Below are 21,333 nucleotides of genomic sequence, written 5' to 3'. Positions count from 1 at the left end.
GGGGCTGCACAAGTGTTACACTGGGGGCCCGCTCCTGACACTTTATCTCCATGAAAAGCACATACAGCAGCGACCATTTCCTGTTTGCGGAGTGGGCATGAACCAAATCACACCCTGTGCAGCAGCTATGGAATCCAACAGCATATGGCATTGTGTAAGGATTTACTATGGAATAAAGGCAGCAAAGCTCTCCTGCTGTGTCATATCAAATCCTGTCACTCTGCGCCTGGAGGTCTCTCTCTTTCCCACTGACCCAAGCCCATCTCTTTCCATTAAGGTACCACACACACACACACACACACACACACACACACACACACACACACGCAGTCCCAGACCCAAAACCTGAAACTTTTACAAGGAACAGGATACTTGAGAACTTGAAAGCCACATGGAGCCAACTTCCATCGGTCCTCCTTGATTGCTCCAGTTAAGAGACATAACCCCCTCTTTTCACATGCCGACCAGGAAGCCAAAGGATCGGGCTGGGGCTGCCAGCTGTCCCAGAGTGAAGTCCACGGTGAAGTCCATATCGCCCTCGATCCTCAGGCAACCCACGCAAACTCTGTATAAAAACCACATTTTCCAACTAACCATCTATACCATTCTTTTCCTTCTCACCCTCTCCAAAAATAGCGTTTGGCTACCTTCCCATTGCGATTCTTTGTTTAGAATTGAGGATTCCCCACCCCCTTTTCATCTCTGCTCTAAAGGGCCTCTTCAGACCCTTTCAAAGCCTCCTCAGCCTCCCCAAGCTCAGGTCATCAGACACTGAAATAAATGGCGATACTTTTATGGTATATTTGAATGTAACAGGCCATTCTCTCCCATTTCCTAAAAGGAAGCCCTGTTGGGCAGTCGCAGGTTATTCCTGAGCCAAGGTTGAAAGGCAGAATCCCTAAGGGCCAAAGGTAAGATTGTAACATTTACAGCCCCCAGTTCTCCCCGCTTTCAAAGCCCTAATGAACCAGCCTCGGGCCCAGGAAAGGCATTAACTCCTTCTTGCCAGAAGCTTCCATTCGCCCCGCTGGGTGAGCATCACAGCTCTGGAACCTCGCACAGTTCCGATCTCAGCTGGGGCACTGTCTTCTTGGGGAGCCCTCCCTGACCACCCCATCTAAAACAGCCCCCAGCCCATGGTGCTTCTCTGTCCCCCTGTCCTGCTTTATCTTCTCTGTGGCTCCTACCACGATCTTAAATGGCCTTGCTCATTCTCAGTTGGAAGGAGAGCACAGTGAATAATATCTTGGCCACTGACCAAACTAACACTGCAAAGGTCTGACTTTCTAACTGTGAAGAAGCCACTTCCTTCCTTTCTGGGCTTCAGTTTCTTCATCTGTAAAATGGACATATAATGATTGATGATAATAATAATACCTCTGTACTCTCCAAATGGTTGTTAAGGATCGAAGTAATACATGGAGAATCTGGCGCATAATATAAATGCTCAAAATATTGTTTTTATTATATTAATATTATTTATTATTTCATCTTTTTCATATCATTTATTTACTGGTTTGGGTCTGTATGCCCTCCCCATCCATCCTGCCTATAAAATAGAAGCTCCATGAGAACAAGAATATTTTCTTGCCCATTGATATATTCCTAGCCTGTCTCCTTATGGGTAATCACTAAATATTTGTTGGAAGTTGGGAGAGAGAGAAAGAAAAGGGGCGGCGGGGAGGAAAAGGCAAATGTCTGGTTTTTCAGTTTGGGCAATCAGTAATCATTCTAATTATTATTACCTACTCAGAGTAGCTTTCCTCAACTGATATAAAGGGACAAAGACAAAAAAGATCTTCATTGGTTAGGAGGTCTGTGGTCTTCAGACATACTTAGACCAGATGACATTTGCATCCTGGTTTCCTCGCTTCCCCCCACTTCCTGGAGGAGGAAGAGTCAGGGGGTATCGGAAGGGCCTGCTCTGCAGAGCCCAACACAGGGACCAGGTCCTGGGAAACGGCCCTCAACTAGGCGTCCTCCCCGGCCTGCCCATCTGAAGTGGCAATGCTTTTCCAAGTGGTAAATGAATCATGTCAGACCAAAAGCCATTTTAAAAGTACACTTTGTAAAAAACCCGTACTACAGCACATTTCATTTATTAATTATGCTATGGATTAGGGATCAAAGTGGTAGAAATCTCAGTGTACTCGAAATAAATGGCTTTTGCGGTTACCTAAATCCTCGGAGTCCCCTGGAATGTAATTCCTTAGGCAAAAACAGCTTCCCAGACTTCTTGCCTCCACCCTCACAATAATACAGAGGAGGGTGATTACTCAGCATCAGACCTGCATGATGCAATGATTTGGGCTTTTAACGTTTTAGTCTGTGAAACATGGAACTCTTCCTTTTGAACTGCCCTCCTAGTGATCGGTTTAGTTTCTATTATTGAATCTCAAATCCTTCCCCTTTTCCTTCCTGTCTTCCACCCTCACCCCCTCTTTCTTTACAATTAGATTCAAATTGAAAATAACCTATAAAGAGGTTGGAACTCAAACAAATTCCAAGTAACTTTCAAGAAGGCAATGGGGTGTAATATTAAGCACACAAGCTTTGTGGTCAGAAAGATCTGGATTTGAATGTTGGCTCTGCCACTTACCTCATAAATTTAACTTCTTTAAGCTTGGGTTTTTTATCTTTAAGTGGGGATAAAATCACCTACTTCAAGAAGGGCTGCTGGAAAGATTGATGAGGTAAAATAAAGAAAGCTTCTGTCCAGAGCTGGGCACCAGTACCTCATCAATATATGACCAAGAGTTATTTATTACCCTCGTACTTCCTTATTTTCCAGATACAGGTCTGGTCCACAGTTTCTGCACCTTGCTCCAAGTGAGTTGTTTTAATCATATTTAAATTCTAGTTTAAAAAAAAAAAACCAATCCTCTGACTTAGATTCCTACCAAAGAAAAGTAATCTCCTTAGATGTGACTATTAGATAGCAGACACCCAAACAAAATCACAGTTCCTACACCAACTACTTGCAGATTTGGAGCTACTTAAAGTAGGTACAAAATGAAAGCACAGGGGCAAGAAAAGGGTGACAAATTTGAAGGCATTAAAATTTAAAACTTTATTATTTAAAAACCCATCCAAGCAAAAAGTTTTAAAACATCACAAACTGGGAGAAAGTACAGTCATCCCTCGGTATTCATGGGGCATTGGTTCCAGGACACCCCCTCCCACCTCCGAGCACACGTGGACGCTCAAATCCCTTACGCGAAATGGTGTAGTATTTGCATGTAACCTACACACATCCTCCCTATACTTTAAATCATCTCTAAATTATTTATAACACCTAATACAAAGTAGATGCTATGTAAATAGTTGCTGGCACCAGCAAATTTAAGTTTTGCTTTTTGGAACTTTCTGGATTTTTCCCCCCCAAGTATTTTCAATCCATAGTTGGTTGAATCCACAGATGCAGAACCCATGGATATGAAGCACTGACTATATTTCCAACACAAATCTCCAACTTATAATAAAGAGATCTTATAAATCAACAAGGAAAAACTATCTGATTCTTTAAAATGAGCAGAGGAGTAAACCAGGCAAGCCACAGAGGAGAAAATAAACAATGACAAGATTGTCAACCTCAGGAGTCAAAGAAATGCAAATTAAAACATGATAAGATGTCATTGCACGCTAATCAGACTGGGCAAAAATTGGAAGTCTGACAAGTGTTGGTGAGATGTGGGGAAAGAAAGTGTTTATACTTCATACTCGTGATGCAAGTACTAATTGATCCAATCATTGCAGAGTGTGATGATTGATATCATGTGAACTATGACTGAATATCAGCATCTTATGTCCTACCAATGATTCTATACGGTATGAACCTCAGAGAAACACTCATACATGTGCCAACATACACCTACCCAAGAACGGTTACTGCAGCATAATTTGTAATCTTAAAAACTTGTATGCAATCCAAATAACTATTGATACAGAAATGGGAAAACGGTGGCATGTCCATACAAAGGAATAGTACATAGCAATTAAAATGGGTGAATTAGATTTAAATGTACAACAAGGGTAAAATTCATACACAATGTTGAATAAGAGAATCAAGCTAGAGAATACTATAAAATATGAAACCATTTACCTAAAATTTAAAAACCACTAACATTGGGCTTCCCTGGTGGCTCAGTGGTTAAGAATCCACCTGCCGGGCTTCCCTGGTGGCGCAGTGGTTGAGAATCTGCCTGCCAATGCAGGGGACACGGGTTCGAGCCCTGGTCTGGGAGGATCCCACATGCTGCGGAGCAACTGGGTCCGTGAGCCACAACTACTGAGCCTGCGCGTCTGGAGCTTGTGCTCCGCAACAAGAGAGGCCGCGACAGTGAGAGGCCTGCGCACCGCGATGAAGAGTGGCCCCCGCTTGCCGCAACTAGAGAAAGCCCTTGCACAGAAACGAAGACCCAACACAGCCAAAAATAAATAAATAAATAAATAAATAAATAAATAAATAAATAAATAAATAAATAAATAAATAAATAAATAAAAAAAAAAGAATCCGCCTGCCAATACAGAGGACACGGGTTCGAGCCCTGGTCTGGGAAGATCGCACATGCCATACAGCAACTAAGCCCGTGCGCCACAACTACTGAGCCTGCGCTCTAGAGCCCGCAAGCCACAACGACTGAGCCCACATGCCACAACTACTGAAGCCCGCACGCCTAGAGCCCGTGCTGCACAACAAGAGAAGCCACTGCAATGAGAAGCCCACACACCGCAACGAAGAGTAGCCCCTGCTCGCCACAACTAGAGAAAGCCTGGGCGCAGCAACGAAGACCCAACACAGCCAAAAATAAATAAATAAAATAAATCTTAAAAAAACAAAAACAAAAAAAACCACTAACATTAATTGTAATACATTTTAATCCACATATGTATGTGCACAAAACTGTAAAAACCTGGACTGGGAAGACATTAAATTATAACAATCGTAGTTATGTATCTGGAGGGAAGATCATGGACTAGGGAGGGGAACACAGGTTTGGTTTGGTTCTTTTAAACACAAGGGAGAAGATTAATAATCGTTACCATAGGTGGCAGGTACATGACTGTATTTGTTATATTATCCTTTTACACCATGAAGGAGTGAATGGTTGATAACCTGAGAAAAATACTCACAAAAGCTTTCCATCCAATGTAACATACCAAATAGATTTGATTATTCACTCACAAGTTTGCAGACACACACCTGTACTGCATGAAGGCAGGTATAATTTAAATGAATGGAGGGCTCATCTTGATGCAACTCTCCTTTTGTTGGTTCCTTTCTTTTGCCATGAGTTCATACCTTGTCCTCCTAAAAACCCACAAAGCCTTGTTTCCTCAACAGGAATAAACAGCATCTCAAAGGCACAACATGCCTCCAAGTTTCCTGAAGCAGCCAGGTCAGCACCACCCTGGCTGTGTGCTTGCTCCCTACGGAAGCAACATTAACACCTATAGGTGAGAGCCCCAGTGCTGGAGTCAGACTCCCCGCATTCAAATTCCAGCTGACCACTCACCACCTGTGTGACCCTGGGCAGATCATCACCCCACCCTCAACGAGTCTCAGTTTCCTCATCTATAAAATGGGATCATAACAATTGCTAACTCATAGGGTGTTGTGCCAATTCAACATGACAATCATACAAATTACTTAGAACGGAAATTAGTAAAAGTAGTAAATTACTGGAACAATAAAGTTACTGGACCTAGTAAGTGCTCAATAAACCTCCAGCATTATCATGATCTTAAGCACATCTCTCCATTTCTCAATGCACCCATTTCTTAATTATCACAATGAGGCCTTTAGACCAAGAGAACTCCCCAGTACCCTTTCAACATGCCAATCCACGATCAACTGTGAGATTAAAACAAAAATCAGGAACAGGAGAGTGAGCACGAGAGAGAACAAGTCTCTGGTCTATAATGTGCAATCCTGTTGGAAGTGAGGCCCCAGGACAGTGCTTGAAGAAAAGTTCCCGAAGCCCCTTCCCTTGGCTTCGGTTCTGACCTCTGGTATCACAGCCCTGCACCTAACAGGATCCGGACAATCCCCACCCTTGGCTCCAGATGCAGCAGATCCCACGTTGCCAACTGAAAACTTGGGAGGAAATTCACACAGGCATCCAGACACCGGAACATTTGGCCAAACCCACCCCCCTGCTGGCCTCTGGATGCAGTGCTGGCCACTGCTGGAACCCCAGGCCACTTCCCCACGCCAATGGCCCGCCCTCCCTCTCCTTGACACACGCCCTCTCTGCCCACTCACTTATTCCACACAGATGTCCAAACACGCACTAGCGCAGCATATGTCCTTATTGCCTCTCAATGGCTTATATTTTTCAAATCGTGTTCTAAAGCTTAACCACGAGATTGTTGGCATGAGAACTGTGCTTGCGACTCACATCAGGCCTGGACTCATAGAGCAAAGAATAAATCAGGATAAAAGTTATCACAGGTAGGTACCAAAAACAAACTAAATAAACAAGGAGTTGGTTCATTTAAAAAAAAAAAAAAAAGGCCTCCCTTCTAAAATAAAAGTTTAGATAGCATTAAAGTTATCATCGTCTTTACACACATCTTGATTTTTTTAATAGGGCAACTTTTAATTGTAGGGTGGGAAGAAAGAAGAAATGTGGACTTCATCCCTGAAGTCCATATTTTAGTAACTGTCAGAAATCTGTGTACGCTGCCAACATTCGCAGGTGTGATGCACAAAAAGTGGGCTGAATCTGCACATCACACATGGTCCACATCATGTCCTGCAAGACCTATTGGTCATGGAGGGCAAGGAGAGCTCCTGGCCATGGGAGGAACTAAGTAAAATAAATCAAGACGGCTGAGCCACAGGCCAGCTCCAAAGCTGAGGTTCATTTTCTCATTCCTGGTTCAGATGAAAAATGCTGCTCTTTCCCATCGCTTTGTTTGGAAAAAATTTTTAAATGGTGAGTCATAAGAATGTCCATCATAATGGACATTTGACTGGGCTCTGACAGACCCAGTAGAAGGCTCAATTTCTGACACTTTCCCCCCAAAGCAGAAACAACATTTGTGATGCCTCGATCGTCCCTTACTCCATCCTCCTTCACCCAGATATTAACCCATCAGTGCCTCCTTTCCCTTGGAGCCATGACATAGAAAGCCTCAGAATCTCTCTCAACACAATGTTCCAAACAGACACTACCGAGCCTCAGTCTAGGTACAAACACTGCACTCTGCTCAGTCCTTGGAACAACAGGTTTTTGGTCTTTTGGAGTTGCACGATCCTCTCCTGTTTCATGTGTGTTTTATAGGAAAATGGATGGAACCCTCATCAAATAGGAAAGTTGGAATAATCAATAAATCAAGCAGAAATAAACACCTGTATGCTCAGTTTGCCAGTAATTATCCATGATAAGAAAGCCGTGCTTCTAAAATAATGAGTAAGTGTTAATATGTAGAGGAGACCACTGGCACCTCCTTATTTATGTGGGTTAGGATCACATATTTCAACAAAATGGGCCATGCTTATTAGTACTATTAATTAACTGGGTGTTCCTTAATTATCCCAAATAACAGAAATAAGAGCACTTTAGGGCAAAGATGACTATGTTAAGTAGGAGCCAGAAGAGAAAACTCTGTGAAACTAAAAATACGAAATCAGGAATTTCATGAAAATGCCTCAAGTTCATTTTCAAAATTCCCCATGACCACAGGAGCAAACCATGGAAACTGCTTTTTTTTTTTTCCTTGTTTTTCACACAAGCCTCTCTCTAGAAATCGTTTGTGGGAGAAATTGTATATGGTATGTCTCCCTCAGATCAGCACAAATCAACCCAGTCTTAAAGAAGGCAAGTATGTTTCCTTCACGTGGGTCCCTATTTACATAGTAGCAGAAAAATCAGTTCACACTCCAGTGTGTTTGAAAAAACTGCAACAGGAAACAACATTTCTTATAAACCTAAGGCTTGGAAAACTATTGGCTAGAACTCCTTTGGTTGTAAGTGACAGAAAACCATCTCAGACTAGTTGGCTTCCTTGGATAGTCCAGGACTGGAGCTGGATACACAGAATTAAATGGTATACAGACGCTCCCCTACTGCAAATGAGCACCCTCCATTGTGTGTGTGTGTGTGTGCGTGTGTGTGTGTGTGTGTGTGTGTCTGGAGGGAGTTGCAAAGAACCACAGAGTTAGACCCTCTCTGCCTAGTGAAGGCTCCTAAGTATCTCTGCTTAAACCACATGCCTGCCCCTTGCCCAATCACGTGTCTACCTGGACCAACCAGAATAGGGAAAAGGTAGTTCTCTATATTTAGGGGGAGAGGAGGATGCTGTCAGCAGCAGCAAAAAACAAACACACACACACACACACACACACAAACCCCACAAAACTGGTGTAGAAATAAATGTGGACTCCGCTCCATTGTTAACATTTGGTTTCTTACACTGGAAGGTCAGTACATAGGTGTTATTCTCGATTCCTGAAAACAACTTGATAATTTAAGAGGAAAGCATAATAAAGACTATGCCAATCAAGCACTTTGTGAAAATGGGAAGGGGTTTGAGGAAGAATGGAGGAGAGATGTTTGGCTGTATTTTAAACATGGAAATGGTTTCTCCCGGTCAAACACACTTCTTCCATCTTTGACAATGTCTTCTTGCCTTGATCAGTACAATTTTGGCTTCAGACATTCCTCCATTTATGGGCTTTGGTGGAAGGGGGGCTAGCTACCTCTTCCCAAAAAACTATTTTCTCCTGAGTTTTCGCTGAATCATCCTAAACGTTTGTCCAGGAGCCCCTCCTCCCAGCCTTGCTCTCCTTTCTTGTTACTGAGACATATTTTTTTTTTAGATTTTTATGTTCTCCCGCCACCCAGCAAGGTTGGCTTCTCCCTTGAGTTTGAAAGGGCTAGGGAAAAACACTTCTCTCAGAATCTTATGTGCATCCCTGAGTCAGGTCTAACTGCAGGAGAATTAGAAAGGGGAAGGGTCAGAGGTCAGGTCCAAAGACAAGTCTCAATAACGGGGACCCCACCCCCGTGGGGTCTCTGGGGGCCACGGGGACAGTTCAGTCCCCAAGGCTTGTGGTGCAGGCCTTCCTTCCTTCTTCAGCCTTTTTAAACACTTGCTACTTTCTTCACCCCAACACCTGGGCAACACAGACAATGTTCTTGTGAGAGAAACAGGCAGCTTGCGCCCTCCAGCAAGAAGAACAAGAGGCCTTTGCCCTACTGCACTTTGGCACATGGTGAGCCCATTTCATTCAAGCCTATTAGGCAGTCTCGGTGATGCACTGAATCACGGCCCGGATCCACTCGCTACGCAGGCTCTGGCTGGAAAACAGATTGCATCATGCCTGCCAGAGTTCCTCACAAGCCTCTCATTGCAGACAGGCTGTGGCTGCACCGACTGCACACATGTGGAGATGGGCGGGGCTCGGGTACGACGCAGGGGCGGGTGGCCCAGGTCGGCCACATCCTGCTGCACTAGCGCAGGACTGATGGATGGGGGCTCACTCAGCCTCCGTGCCCTCCTACTGCCCCCAGCTTCTCTCCTCCAGCCAACACAACACTCCTGGGCCCAATCGACCTGTATGCTCTCCATTCTGAGAGAATCTCCAGGTCCCACTTTCCAATCAGGTGACAGAGCTAAGTACCTGTTCATAGCTGCTCTGTGTGTCTCTTTCAATGGACAATATCTATCCTCCAGGTTTTCAGTAGAAGTATGTGACATGATCTGTTTAAGGACTTAAAAGGCCATCTCAAATATAGGAATGAAGTATAGGGACCAAGGAAGGAAAATGGGAAATGACAAAAGTGCAAACTGGGGAGACTGGGGTAGGTGCTCTGGCAACACCCCGGTGAGAGGTGCCGACAGCCTGGACTTCAGTGGTGATGGCAGAGGTGGTAAAAACTGGTTGAATCCACAGCTCTTTTGAAGGCAGAGCTGATATGCTATGTGGATGGGTCATGAGCCCACAGGACAGGCTGGTGGATTGAACGTGGGGTGTGAGAGAAAAACATGAGTTAAAGATGAACTCCAAGATCTGGGGCCCACGCAACTGGTGAACGTTGATGATCTTTACTGTGATAGTGAACATTGGGAGTGACAGGCTTGGTGGTGGAGAGAGGTGGAAATAAAAGCTTTGATTCTGAACAAGCCAATTTTCCCATGTCTATTTGGCATCCGAATGGAGGTTGAATCAGGCACTCGGGAGAGCACAGGCTGGAGAAAGGATCTGGATAATTGTCTGAAAATGGCTATTTCTGCCCACGGAATCCTGAGCAACTCCACTCACCCAAGGGATTTTCACATCCTTACATGCATAATGGACATAACTATAAACCTTCCCATCCAGACCCCTCTAGGGTCCCTCTCTCCCTATTTCCCAAGTATACTCCAAGGGACAATTCCGAAATCCAGGTGTTCAATTCTATTAATTAATTAAAAGAGATGAAAATCTGACCTGTAAGCCATTAACAAGCCAATTAGGAAATCACTTCACATACCCTACATTGTTGAAAATACCCATTTCCCATAATCAATCATCGAATCTTAGATTTCCCAATTGGGTACTCTCTTAAAAAAAAAACTCAGGCATCCTATAACAGGATTCCTAAGGAACAGTCGGTTTAAACAAGATTGGAAAGAGACAGAAACCCTCCAAGCCCAACCTTCTGGAGCTTCTGTGTGAACCACATTTACATAAATGCTACTGGGGTGATGATACAGGTTCCGCTGTGAACTGGAATATATAAGGGTGGATTGTCAAGTTAGAAAGCAGACACGTGGACAAGCTCTTGTGCTAAAACCAGGACGATTCTGAACTCTCTATGGTAACGATGAAGTCACACTTGTTCCAGACCGAATCAACTCTTCTCTCTCACCAGAAATTGGTTTTCTGCTTAACTAACAAAGCACCACAGTAGGAGGAGAGAAAGCCACCTGCAAAGAAATAAAACCATGGGGCTCCTTGGCTTCAAGAAACTTACAATCTGGCTGGAGAAGCAAGCCCAATACATAGAGTGAAGTCAGCCAGGCAAGAAAGGACAAGCAGGACAGCACTGTTGCCAAATGAACAATTTTGTTTTATTTACTGGAAAGATAAACATAGGCAAATCCACGAGTTGAGCTCGAAGTACATCCATGTTAATTTAAAACAAGCTCCCACGCTGGGTAAACAGAGCAGGTACTGAAACTTTCCAGAATATGCACTGATCTTGTCCCTGAAGATGCCAAGAAGAATTCTCTAGTCAAGCAGGCCTTAGGGACTCCTCCTGCAGTTTCCAAGCACCCAGAGGAGTCAAGAGCCCACCCTGAAGAAACCGACTATACATAACCCAGAGCTTCCCTAAACCTCTTTCAGGAGGGAACCCTTTTCCTAGTAACCTTATTAACACTCAGTGACACAAATGTCGGGAAACGCTAGCCCAGAGCTGCCAAAGATTTTTTCGCCCGAGCACAAAGTCACAGCATTTGGAAATGGTCAAAACTGATTTGAAGCTGCCAGCCTTCCCCACACTCCCTGTGTGGACTGACCTTAAACACAGCAAGAAACGGCATTTTTGAGAAGCAGGTATGTTTTCCCAGAAACATAATCCAGGATCATATTCTTAACAAGCTCATACACAGCATCAAATAAATAATACCTTTGCCCAATAACATGCTATTAAAAAGAAGATATAGGGCTTCCCTGGTGGCGCAGTGGTTGAGGATCTGCCTGCCAATGCAGGGGACACAGGTTCGAGCCCTGGTCTGGGAAGATCCCACATGCCGCGGAGCAACTAGGCCCGTGAGCCACAATTACTGAGCCTGCGCATCTGGAGCCTGTGCTCCGCAACAAGAGAGGCCGCGATAGTGAGAGGCCCGCGCACCGCGATGAAGAGTGGTCCCCACTTGCCGCAACTAGAGAAAGCCCTTGCACAGAAACGAAGACCCAACACAGCCAAAAATAAATAAATAAAATAAATAAATAAAGATAAAGAGAAAATCCTAAAAGTTTAAAAAAAAAAAAAAAAAGAAGAAGATATACTAAGACATAAAAAAACTCTACAATTCTTTGGGGTTATAGAAGTATACTCCAAGACCTCCAAAAATAGCCCTAAATGTGCTGCATATAATCAGGGGGGCTAATAAAATGTATCTAAAGAGTTACGCTGTATCTAAAATGAATATACCTCATTCTGTGCAACCATGATAACATGAGCTGACTTTAAAACCTGCTAACCACATAAGAAGCAATCATTTTTGTTTGCCTGTTTTGAAGGTGAAAGGCCTTAGGAAGGCTGACTTGGATCGGGCTGGTTGGGTCTCTTTTCTGGAGCAACATGAAGTAAGGGCACATCCTTCCAGGGAAGCCTGAACTTTTTCTTTTGTTTAATTCCCCAGAGACAATATAATCATTCTGATCATGGTAAGGCTAACTCTCACACACTGCTGATAGTTATAAAAATTGAGGCCTATCAGGAAGATATTTATGGTTATGTATCAAGAACTGTTTTAAAATTTTGTTCTCTTTTACCTTTCCTCCTAGTAATCTATCGTAAGGAAATAATACAGGATGGGGGTGGGGGTGGGGAGGGAGCACACAAAGATGTCCCTCACAGGATTATTTAGAGTAGCAGAAACAAAAGGACATACCCTGAAGACCCAACAATACGGCACTGATTAAGTAAATTGGAGTATGATCATAGTATGGGCTATTATGTGCTTATTAAACATCCTTAAGAATTTTAATGACATGGAGAAGTGCTTATTCACTACAGCGATTTTTATTTTAAATAAATACAAGGCTGAAAACATTAAGCACTACCATGAGCTCAAGAATGTTAAAAACTAATATAAATATTAATACACTCAGCAGAAAAAGTCTAGAAGGAAATATACCAAATATAGCAAACGATTCGTAACATAATCTCTGAGTGGTAAGATTAGGGGCTCTTTTCCAAAGTGTCTACAATGAACATAAATTTGCTGAATGAGGAAAGCTACACTTAATAATTAATGTCACTTACTTTGGAGGTAGGATTTTTCAATCAACAACGAGCAATTCCCATCCTTAAATAGTTTAAGATCAGTCACTGAAGATGTGAGTCACAATGGAGGATAATCTTGAAGAGAAAACCTGGTGATGAGGGAAGGACGCACAAGACGTACCTTCTTATTCTCAAGATGGGTAAGTGGAAGAAGCCTGAGCAGAACTGAACAGCAAAACACAAATCAAGTCTGAGCATTTCAAGGAGAGATATTTCAGTGCAATACGAAGACAGAACTTTAAGAACCCATGTTCTACCAAAGGAAATGGTCTGCATCAGGAGATAGACAGATGCCCCGTCTCTGTGTTCGAAAACAGTATGGCCAACAGAGGACTTCTGAGCAGTGATTAAACAACAGAAGGGACAGCACTGGGTGACATGACATGTGATTTGAAGGTTGTGAAACGTTCTGTGATTCTAATCTGAAGAGGATACAACTGAGCTTACACAATCCTTCCTGGTAGGATATTTCCATTGCCATGGTGGTCAGCTGCCACAGCATGAACCCAAACCTCAAAACTTCAGAACTCCTTGCCGTAGAGTATTTTCTGGAACGAGACAGGAAGCTTGGACTTTTAACCATAGACTGTTATGGACCATCCTGGGGTTTACTCCACTCTCTCCCCTTAAAGCATACCTGATCCGATCTACCACGTCTTCCCTGAAGAAAGATAACTTTGTTGCCTGGTTCTCAATGGTAGTTCCTCATAGCTCTCCTTATAAAAATACTAATATATGGGCAGGGCTCACAGGCTTGCTTTATATCCTTAGACAAAACATACACCCTTAATCGTGGTTCTGTCTGTGAAATGGGAAAGGTCTGACTCAGCCACTGCTAGGAGACACATCCTAAGTATTCTAGAAAGTCTGGTTGAGTCACAGATAAATGGATTTTTAAAAAAAACAAAAAACACAAGAGGAAAGTGTATGTGCAGTGGACTGCAGAAAATGCACAGGGAAAGGCTTTTAGGAAGTCGACACAGTTCACACCCTCATATCACCTGACATTCACCTGCCCCTGGAGCATCTGCCCTCCCTTCCCACAATGTGTCAGTGAGTCTTCTGCAGTAATCACACCCAGAAACCAAATCCCTAGCCAACCTCACATCCCACTCTCAGTGAAGCTAGCAGGTCCCCTCGAGCAAGCCCACCGTGCCCAGCTGGGGCTGGGGGCTCCACCTAGTGCTCCCCGGGCAGCACTCTGCACATGGCACTGTGCCCCATTTACCTGTCTCTTTCTCAGCCACCTCTGGGGTCGGTGGGCTTAAGAGGATGGCATGCTCTGAGGCAGGCTGCCTTGCTTCACATCCGGACTCCCACAGCTGGGCAAATACTTCACCTCCCTGTTCTGAGTTCTTCCTCTGGAAAGTGGGGATAATTAAATATCTGAAAAGCACCTAGCACAATGCCTGGCACGAAGGAAACGTCCCAGACTTATTTGTTATTATTGTTACTATCGTTCATCACCGACTCCACTTTCTCTCTGCATCTAGAATACTTTTTTCCCGCATGGTAAGCGATCACTGAATATTTGCAGGATCGATCAATGTGAGCCAATGATTGAATCAATGGTGAACACAAGACCAGGAGAGAAAGACCACCTAGAGCTACTTATCTAAATTTTGGGGAAGGAAAGGGAGAATTCTCCACCCTTCCATAAATACATTCTGAATAAATGGAAATCTAATAGATAATCGACATAACTCTTAAGTTTGGATTGTTAATTAAGTTTGAATTGTTCCCATTTCATATTGCCACACTGCTTTGTGGGGTTAGGAAACCTAGAATCTTAATCTCTCTAAAAAAGACAACTCAGGGAATTAATTCCCTGGCAGTCCAGCGGTTGGGACTCAGCGCTTTCACTACCGTGGCCTGGGTTCACAATCCCTAGTCTGGGAACTGAGAACCTGCAAGCCGCGAGGTGCGGCCAAAAACAAAAGAAAGACAACTCGTTCAGCTGTACTTCGATTAAAAAAAAGAGAGACATCTCTAACTGAGTAGACATCTTTCCAAAGAAGGTACATGAAATATACCAATAGGTACACAAAAAAACACTCAACATCACTAATCATCAGGGTAACGCAAATCAAAACGACAAAGAACTAATCACCTTACAGCTGTTAGAATGGCTGTCATCAAAGACAAGAGACAACAAGTGTTGGCGAGGAGGTGGAGAAAAAGGAATGTTACGCACTGTTAGTGGGAATGTAAACTGATGCAGCCGTTACGGAAAACAGCATGGAAGCTCCTCAAAAAACTTAAAAATGGAACTACCATATGATCCAGCAAACCTACTTCTGGGTATATACACAAAAGAAACAAAAACAGGATCTCAAAGAGATATCTGCACTCCCATGTTCACTGCAGCATTATTCACAATAGCCAAGATGTGGAAACAAGCTAAGTGGCCATCAACAGATAAACAGATAACGAAAATGTGTTACATGTATAGAGTGGAATATCATTCAGCCACGAGAAAAAAGGAAATTCTGCCGTTTGTGACAACATGGATGGACCCTGAAGGCATTATGCTAAGTGAAATACGTCAGACAGAGGAAGACAAATACTGCATGGTATCACTTATAAGTGAAATCTTAAAAAGCCGAACTCACAGAAACAGAGAGAGTCCAGTGGTGGCTACCAGGGACCCAGGGGTGGGGGAAATGGGGAGATGTTGGTCAGAAAGTACAAACTTCTAGTTATGAAATGAAGTAAGTTCTGGGAACCTAATGTACAGCCTGAGCATTATAATTAACAATACGGTACCATATACTTGAAAGCTGCTAAGAGAGGAGATCTTTAATATTCTCACCACAAAAAAGAAATGGTAATTATGTAATGGGATGGGGCTTTAGCTATGCCGTGGCGGTAGTTATTTTATAAAATATACGTGTATCAAATCAACATGCTGTACACCTTCAATTTACACAATGTCATGTCAGTGATATCTCAATAGAGCTGGAACAAACAAAATAGAAATTAAAAAATTATTTCTCCCTCACTGACAACATCGAATCCATCAGCAAGTTCTACTGATGGTCCCTCCAAATGTGTCCACTTCACCTTCCCCACTACCAGCAGCTTAGCACAAGCCAAAACCCCCCAATGGTTTCCCACAGTGGTCAGGATCAGATGCCAAGTCCTCACCATACCCTACCCAGGCCACTGTCCCTGTGCCTCCATGACCAGCAGCCATCATAGCTAAGCTCTCTTCTCTTTAGGACCTTCATACATGTTTTTCCTTCTGCCTGGAATGTACTCCCACCTCCCATCCCTTCACCTGGCCAACTCCAAATGATCCTTCAAATCTCATTTTAAATGCCATTTCCTCAGGGGACAGTCCCGGCCCGTAAACCTTAGCAGCTTCCCAGTGAACATCCCATCTCCTTGATCATACACCCTCACGGACCCAGTACCCCTCACGGCACCTGGCACAGAGAGAGCCTCCCACACAGGTAGGGGCTGTGATGGTTTTGCCGGACCTCAGCGTCCAGGACAGAGCCTCCTATCACATACTAACTGCCACCAAACATCTGGCAGAACAGGACAGAATACAACCCAAGTCAAATAACACACCAAAACATCCGCTTGTACTTAATAACCAAGAGGATGCTCTCAAGGTAATTTTTTGTTATTACCTGCAAGTCAGCTCCCCTGCACCCCTCCCCCAAACTCTCAGAAACAACAGTGAAAGATTCAGCATGCCCTCTGAGCTTGAAAACGCTCAACTCAAACAGCAGACACCCTGTCTGAAGTCCTACCATCGTACATTTCGTAAGAGCTTTCCCGCTCTCTTTCAGCATTTAAGCAATAACAACAACCAAAGAAGAGAGTTACACACTCCAGTCTGGCGGGCTTTGCTCCTCGGGATTCAGACAGCTTTCTCAGCACACACCTGCCTGCTCATTACACAACAAAACACACAAGACCCAGAACCGCTAGAAATCCACCCCAAGGTAAAACTCCACACCAACTTCAAGAGGAAACCCCCAAGACACAACGGTAGGAACTTTTGAAGCCTTTTGCCATTTTATAAGATACATACTATACCAAAATACCACCATTTTTGGTACAGAATCTTTTTTTGCTGGGGACAAAGGAAGTTGAATGAAAGTCTTTGCATAGCAAAGACACCGGGGGTGGTGTCCAGGGAGGGGCTCCTCACAGGGGCCCTGGAGGTGGGTTAGCCAAGACTCAGACACCACCACTTAGCACAGCCCAGCTGCTTGGCACTCACTTTGGAAGAGGGGGAAAAAAAAGAGGCAAAGAATTTAAAATATAAATTTAAAAAACCAGAGAAAGAAACATGAGCGAGTTCTATGAATTAGAATACAAACTCAGGAGGCTGACGAGAAGAGAGGATACTGGCACTTGTGACTTTAGGAAGTCCATGAATTTCTGGGGGAATCGGGGGGAAAGGGAAATCCAAGAAGAGGGAGAGAGAGACAAATCTGTGGTATAAATTCCTATTTTTTGGCTAGCCAAAACAAAAAAATTTTTAAATCATCATCCTTGGGGAATAATTTCTACTCTCTTTTGACCACACATTAGGAACCACTGGATTATAATAAACAAGATGCTGTATCAGTTACAGGAACTAAACTTTGTAGGGCTTGCTTCTTAATATAAATATTATTTGATCGATTGAACTCCACTTGTTAAGAACATTTAATCTACACATTCATTTTTTTACAATGTGGTAACCCACATACCACATGAGAAAAAAAAATCCAGTCAGATTAAAATATGCCAACAAGATGCTTTAAATTTCCATCTGAAAATTCTACCCCCATGGGTACCAGGGAAAGTTATTTTCTTAGCAACCTGTGATAGCTATAGTCTCTATAATGGTTAGTAACAAACACTGGACACTTCTCTAGTTTCAAAATAAAACATTAGAAATAATTATGAAACAGCCTGGTCCAGAAATTACAATAAATCCAAATTTCGGAGAAACTAGGAAGCAATCCTCAGGCAATTATTTTGAAACAGGTCTGATGAAACACTGTGATGTGACAACATTTTATTCAAGAGAATAAAAAACAAAAAAGTGAGGAAGAGCCCAGTGTCTCGAGAAAAGTTAGCCATTCATCACAGAATGTGAAGGAGAACCAGAGTCTTTTGGCCAATGTTGAGCTACACAGAGACCCGAATGGTACACCAGCCACAATCCAGAATGCCCCCTGTACAAATACAGATACACCGTACCTGCCAAGCCGCTCTGGGTCGACACATTGCCCTACGTCCAGTGAAAAGGTGTCATAAATTTATACTCCCAAGGTATACAACTCCTCCATCCCCCAAAACTATACGTGACCCCGAGGTCAGCAACCTCCAGACTTTCTTCCCCCGCTATGTTCCCATTCTCCCTCTTCCAACTCCCTTCCCACCTCCACACCCCCTCCTCAGCCCTGGTGTCAGGTGAAGACTGCAGAAATGTACAATTACAGGGCTGACTCATATAACCAGAGACACCATTCAGTTGCCACAAGCATTAAGTATTTCACGAATTTAGTTTCCTTTTTGTCCAAGTTCATGGCTCCCCTCTCCAGCTCCCAGAGTCCACCCTCCACCACCACCCCATAACCTCTGTGCAGTGCCACGCCCCAGGTCCCCAGGAGCAGAGCAGAATGCACAGAAGATGGCATTACAGCTGCCCGCTGTGGCTCCTTCGGACAAGGGTCTCCGTCAGAACGCCGGTGTAGGCCCCACAGTGGTTGCTATGGTCAGCATACCTCCCCGTCAACAGCGGAGGAAAAGGGAGCCCAAGTCCCTTCACTACGCCCCCTGCCAAAACCCACATCAGCTCTGGAAAAATGTTTCACCAGCTCCCTGATTGGTAATTTATACACGAGAAAACAAAGTGCTTAAGGCCTAAGTTGCGGCAACTGCCCTTATGGGATCTGAGGGGTGGGGGGGGGCGGCGGGATGAGGGAGGGAGGGCAGTCATCTACCTCCCTCCAAATGGACAGACCCCATTCCTTCGGGGGGGGGGAGTGGGGGAGGGGTAACGCTTGCCAGCCTAGAGGTGGTTCACCTCCAGGCCACACCCAAGAGGGGCTGCGGCCGCTCGGAACCACTTCTAAGAATTGCATCTTCTCCCCAGACTCAAGAGAGAAAAAGCCTCCAAGAGATTTTAAAGATAATGTCCCTTCCCTGTGCCTCCAAAAAAAAAAAAAAAAAAAAACCCATGTGGGCGAGTCCTGCCCAGCATTTCCAAAAGCAGAAAAATAAATTTCAAACCTAGACCCCCATTGGGAAATTCAGGGAGGCAGGAAAAGTGAAACAGACCAGCTTCCTTATTGTCCCCTCAAGGACTTGGAAACCAATCTTTGCGTATTGTTAAAATATTTTTTTACATGGCATTCATTTTTCTAGGAGAAACCTGCATGAGAACCCCAAGTCAACAACTTCTTTATGCCTATGACACTGTCCCTAATAATGAGCCAATTTAGAGTAAGCAAAACAGAACCAGCCACGGAAAGTTACTTTCAACTCCCTTAGGAGGGAACAGTAAAAGAGAGCAGAGAACTGGGCCCAGTTCCCGTTTTCTGGCCGCTAACTCAGCGTGTGACATTGGGCAATTCACTTAAGGCATCTCTGGACCTGTTTCCTTTTCTGAGAGCAGGTAGGGCCTAGCTGATCTAAGGTTACTTTCCAGCCCTGAAATCTCAGCATTGTAAGAGCATGTGTGATTATGAGCATCTGTTCTATTGTGGGGTTGAAGGAAGGAAGAAGCTTCCGGAAAATGTCAACCTTCTTTCTACATGCCTCATTTATAATATAAGAATTCGTAAGACCTCTTCACAAATGATGACTCAAAGAAGTGGTTTTATGGAAATAAATTATTTTGTGATATATACACACACATATATATTTAATATTCATATAACAGAGGCAAAATTCATTAAATAATATATACTCAATTATAGCAAGCTACAAAATAAGGAGGCAGTTAGCCTGAAACTTGACACAATGTGTCTTAAGATTTTTCTACTTAAGAAAATTATTTTGCCGTTTTTAGAAATTAAAAGTAACAGAGGCAAAATATATTAATGGATAACATTTTGTGATACTTAAATGAAAAACACATGAATTGTTTTGTGCTTTGCATAATTCTGTCACGGATTCATTATAAAAATGTCTTCCATTAATTATTTCAAAAGTATGAAGTCCAACTCATGATATAAATATATAGAAGAGAATATTCTAATAAGGTGGAGCTATCTTCTCAAGAGGTTAATTTATAAATTCCACTTTCAGAGCCTACAAAATCCTAAGAAAGTGCATTAAAAATGTGTAGACACACACTTTATGTTGTTGTCTCTTAGTAGTACAAACAAATGTTTTCTGTATTAAACCCACATGCTTTCAAAGCCATGGATGTACAGATTAAATTTAAGCCTTTCCAAGTTCACTTGTACCCTACGTTTACAATCAATTAGCCCAAATGAAAATTTTCTGATGTCAGTCTAGATTGTTCCTTTCCAATAATTAGGATAAATTGGTGAGTGTTTTGCTTGGGCCGGTGGGGGGCGGTGCAGGGGGTAAGACTGGAAAGTCTCAAATCCAGGCTTTCCCTTTGGAGTTGCCTAATTCTCTGCTCTGCAACTCACCTCCCCTAAATGACTTTTTCAGGAAAGATTTGGGGTATTATAGTTTTTAAATTGCTTTAATACCATTTCCAGTCTTCCCCACACCATGGTGATTGTGCCCTATTAACTGGAATCCACACAGCTAGATTCTAACCCAATACTAGGAGAAAAGGGTGGTGGGAACATTTCCAGGTAGATACCAATCATTAAGGTCCAATAGCAGAAAACAAGTACCTTCTAGATTTAAACCATATCCAAGAATATGCCCCAAAAAACTATTTTTAAAGAAAGAAAAACTGATAAACAAGGCCTGTTATCAACAAAAGAGCATTTTACCTCCCCGCAATAAAGGAAGCAAATGCCTCTGTAAGGTCACTTACAACAATGTGTGCCGGCGACGGAGAACGGGCATCCTTGAGGGCTTGTCTGCTCTGGAGGGTCCCCGCCTGGACATCAAGCAGTGGCCATTTCATCTGAAGATACTGGAGGGAGCAAACAAAAAGAACATGGAAAATGAATTTAGAAAAGAAATGCAAAACAGCTACCATGACACATGGATCAGAAACTGCAAAACTTAGAAGCGTGCAGATAACGACACCGAAAAAACTTGAAAGCATGCAAATGACAGCAACATCAATGACAAGAGAAAAATCATGCAACCCCGACAGATTCTTCCTCAGAGTTCACGTCCAACAGGTACAAGCATAGAACATCAATATTATTAGCAA

The 21,333-nt window shown here is 43.3% G+C and overlaps 1 protein-coding gene across 47 annotated transcripts in view; it reads right to left on the bottom strand.

The window, feature by feature from the left end:
* TCF7L2 (transcription factor 7 like 2) overlaps positions 1-21,333 on the bottom strand; it is a 199,822-nt gene that overhangs the window by 102,220 nt on the left and 76,269 nt on the right. For all 47 annotated transcript variants that reach the window (XM_082407948.1, XM_082407953.1, XM_082407949.1 and 44 more), the window contains one exon: positions 20,986-21,087. In XM_082407948.1, coding sequence (XP_082264074.1) covers positions 20,986-21,087 — 102 coding nt within the window. The remainder of the gene's footprint in view (positions 1-20,985; positions 21,088-21,333) is intronic.

The sequence above is a fragment of the Balaenoptera borealis genome, assembly GCF_965194805.1.
Source record: "Balaenoptera borealis genome assembly, chromosome: 10".
Lineage (NCBI taxonomy): Eukaryota > Metazoa > Chordata > Mammalia > Artiodactyla > Balaenopteridae > Balaenoptera > Balaenoptera borealis.
This window is presented reverse-complemented; position numbering and strand designations above follow the sequence as displayed.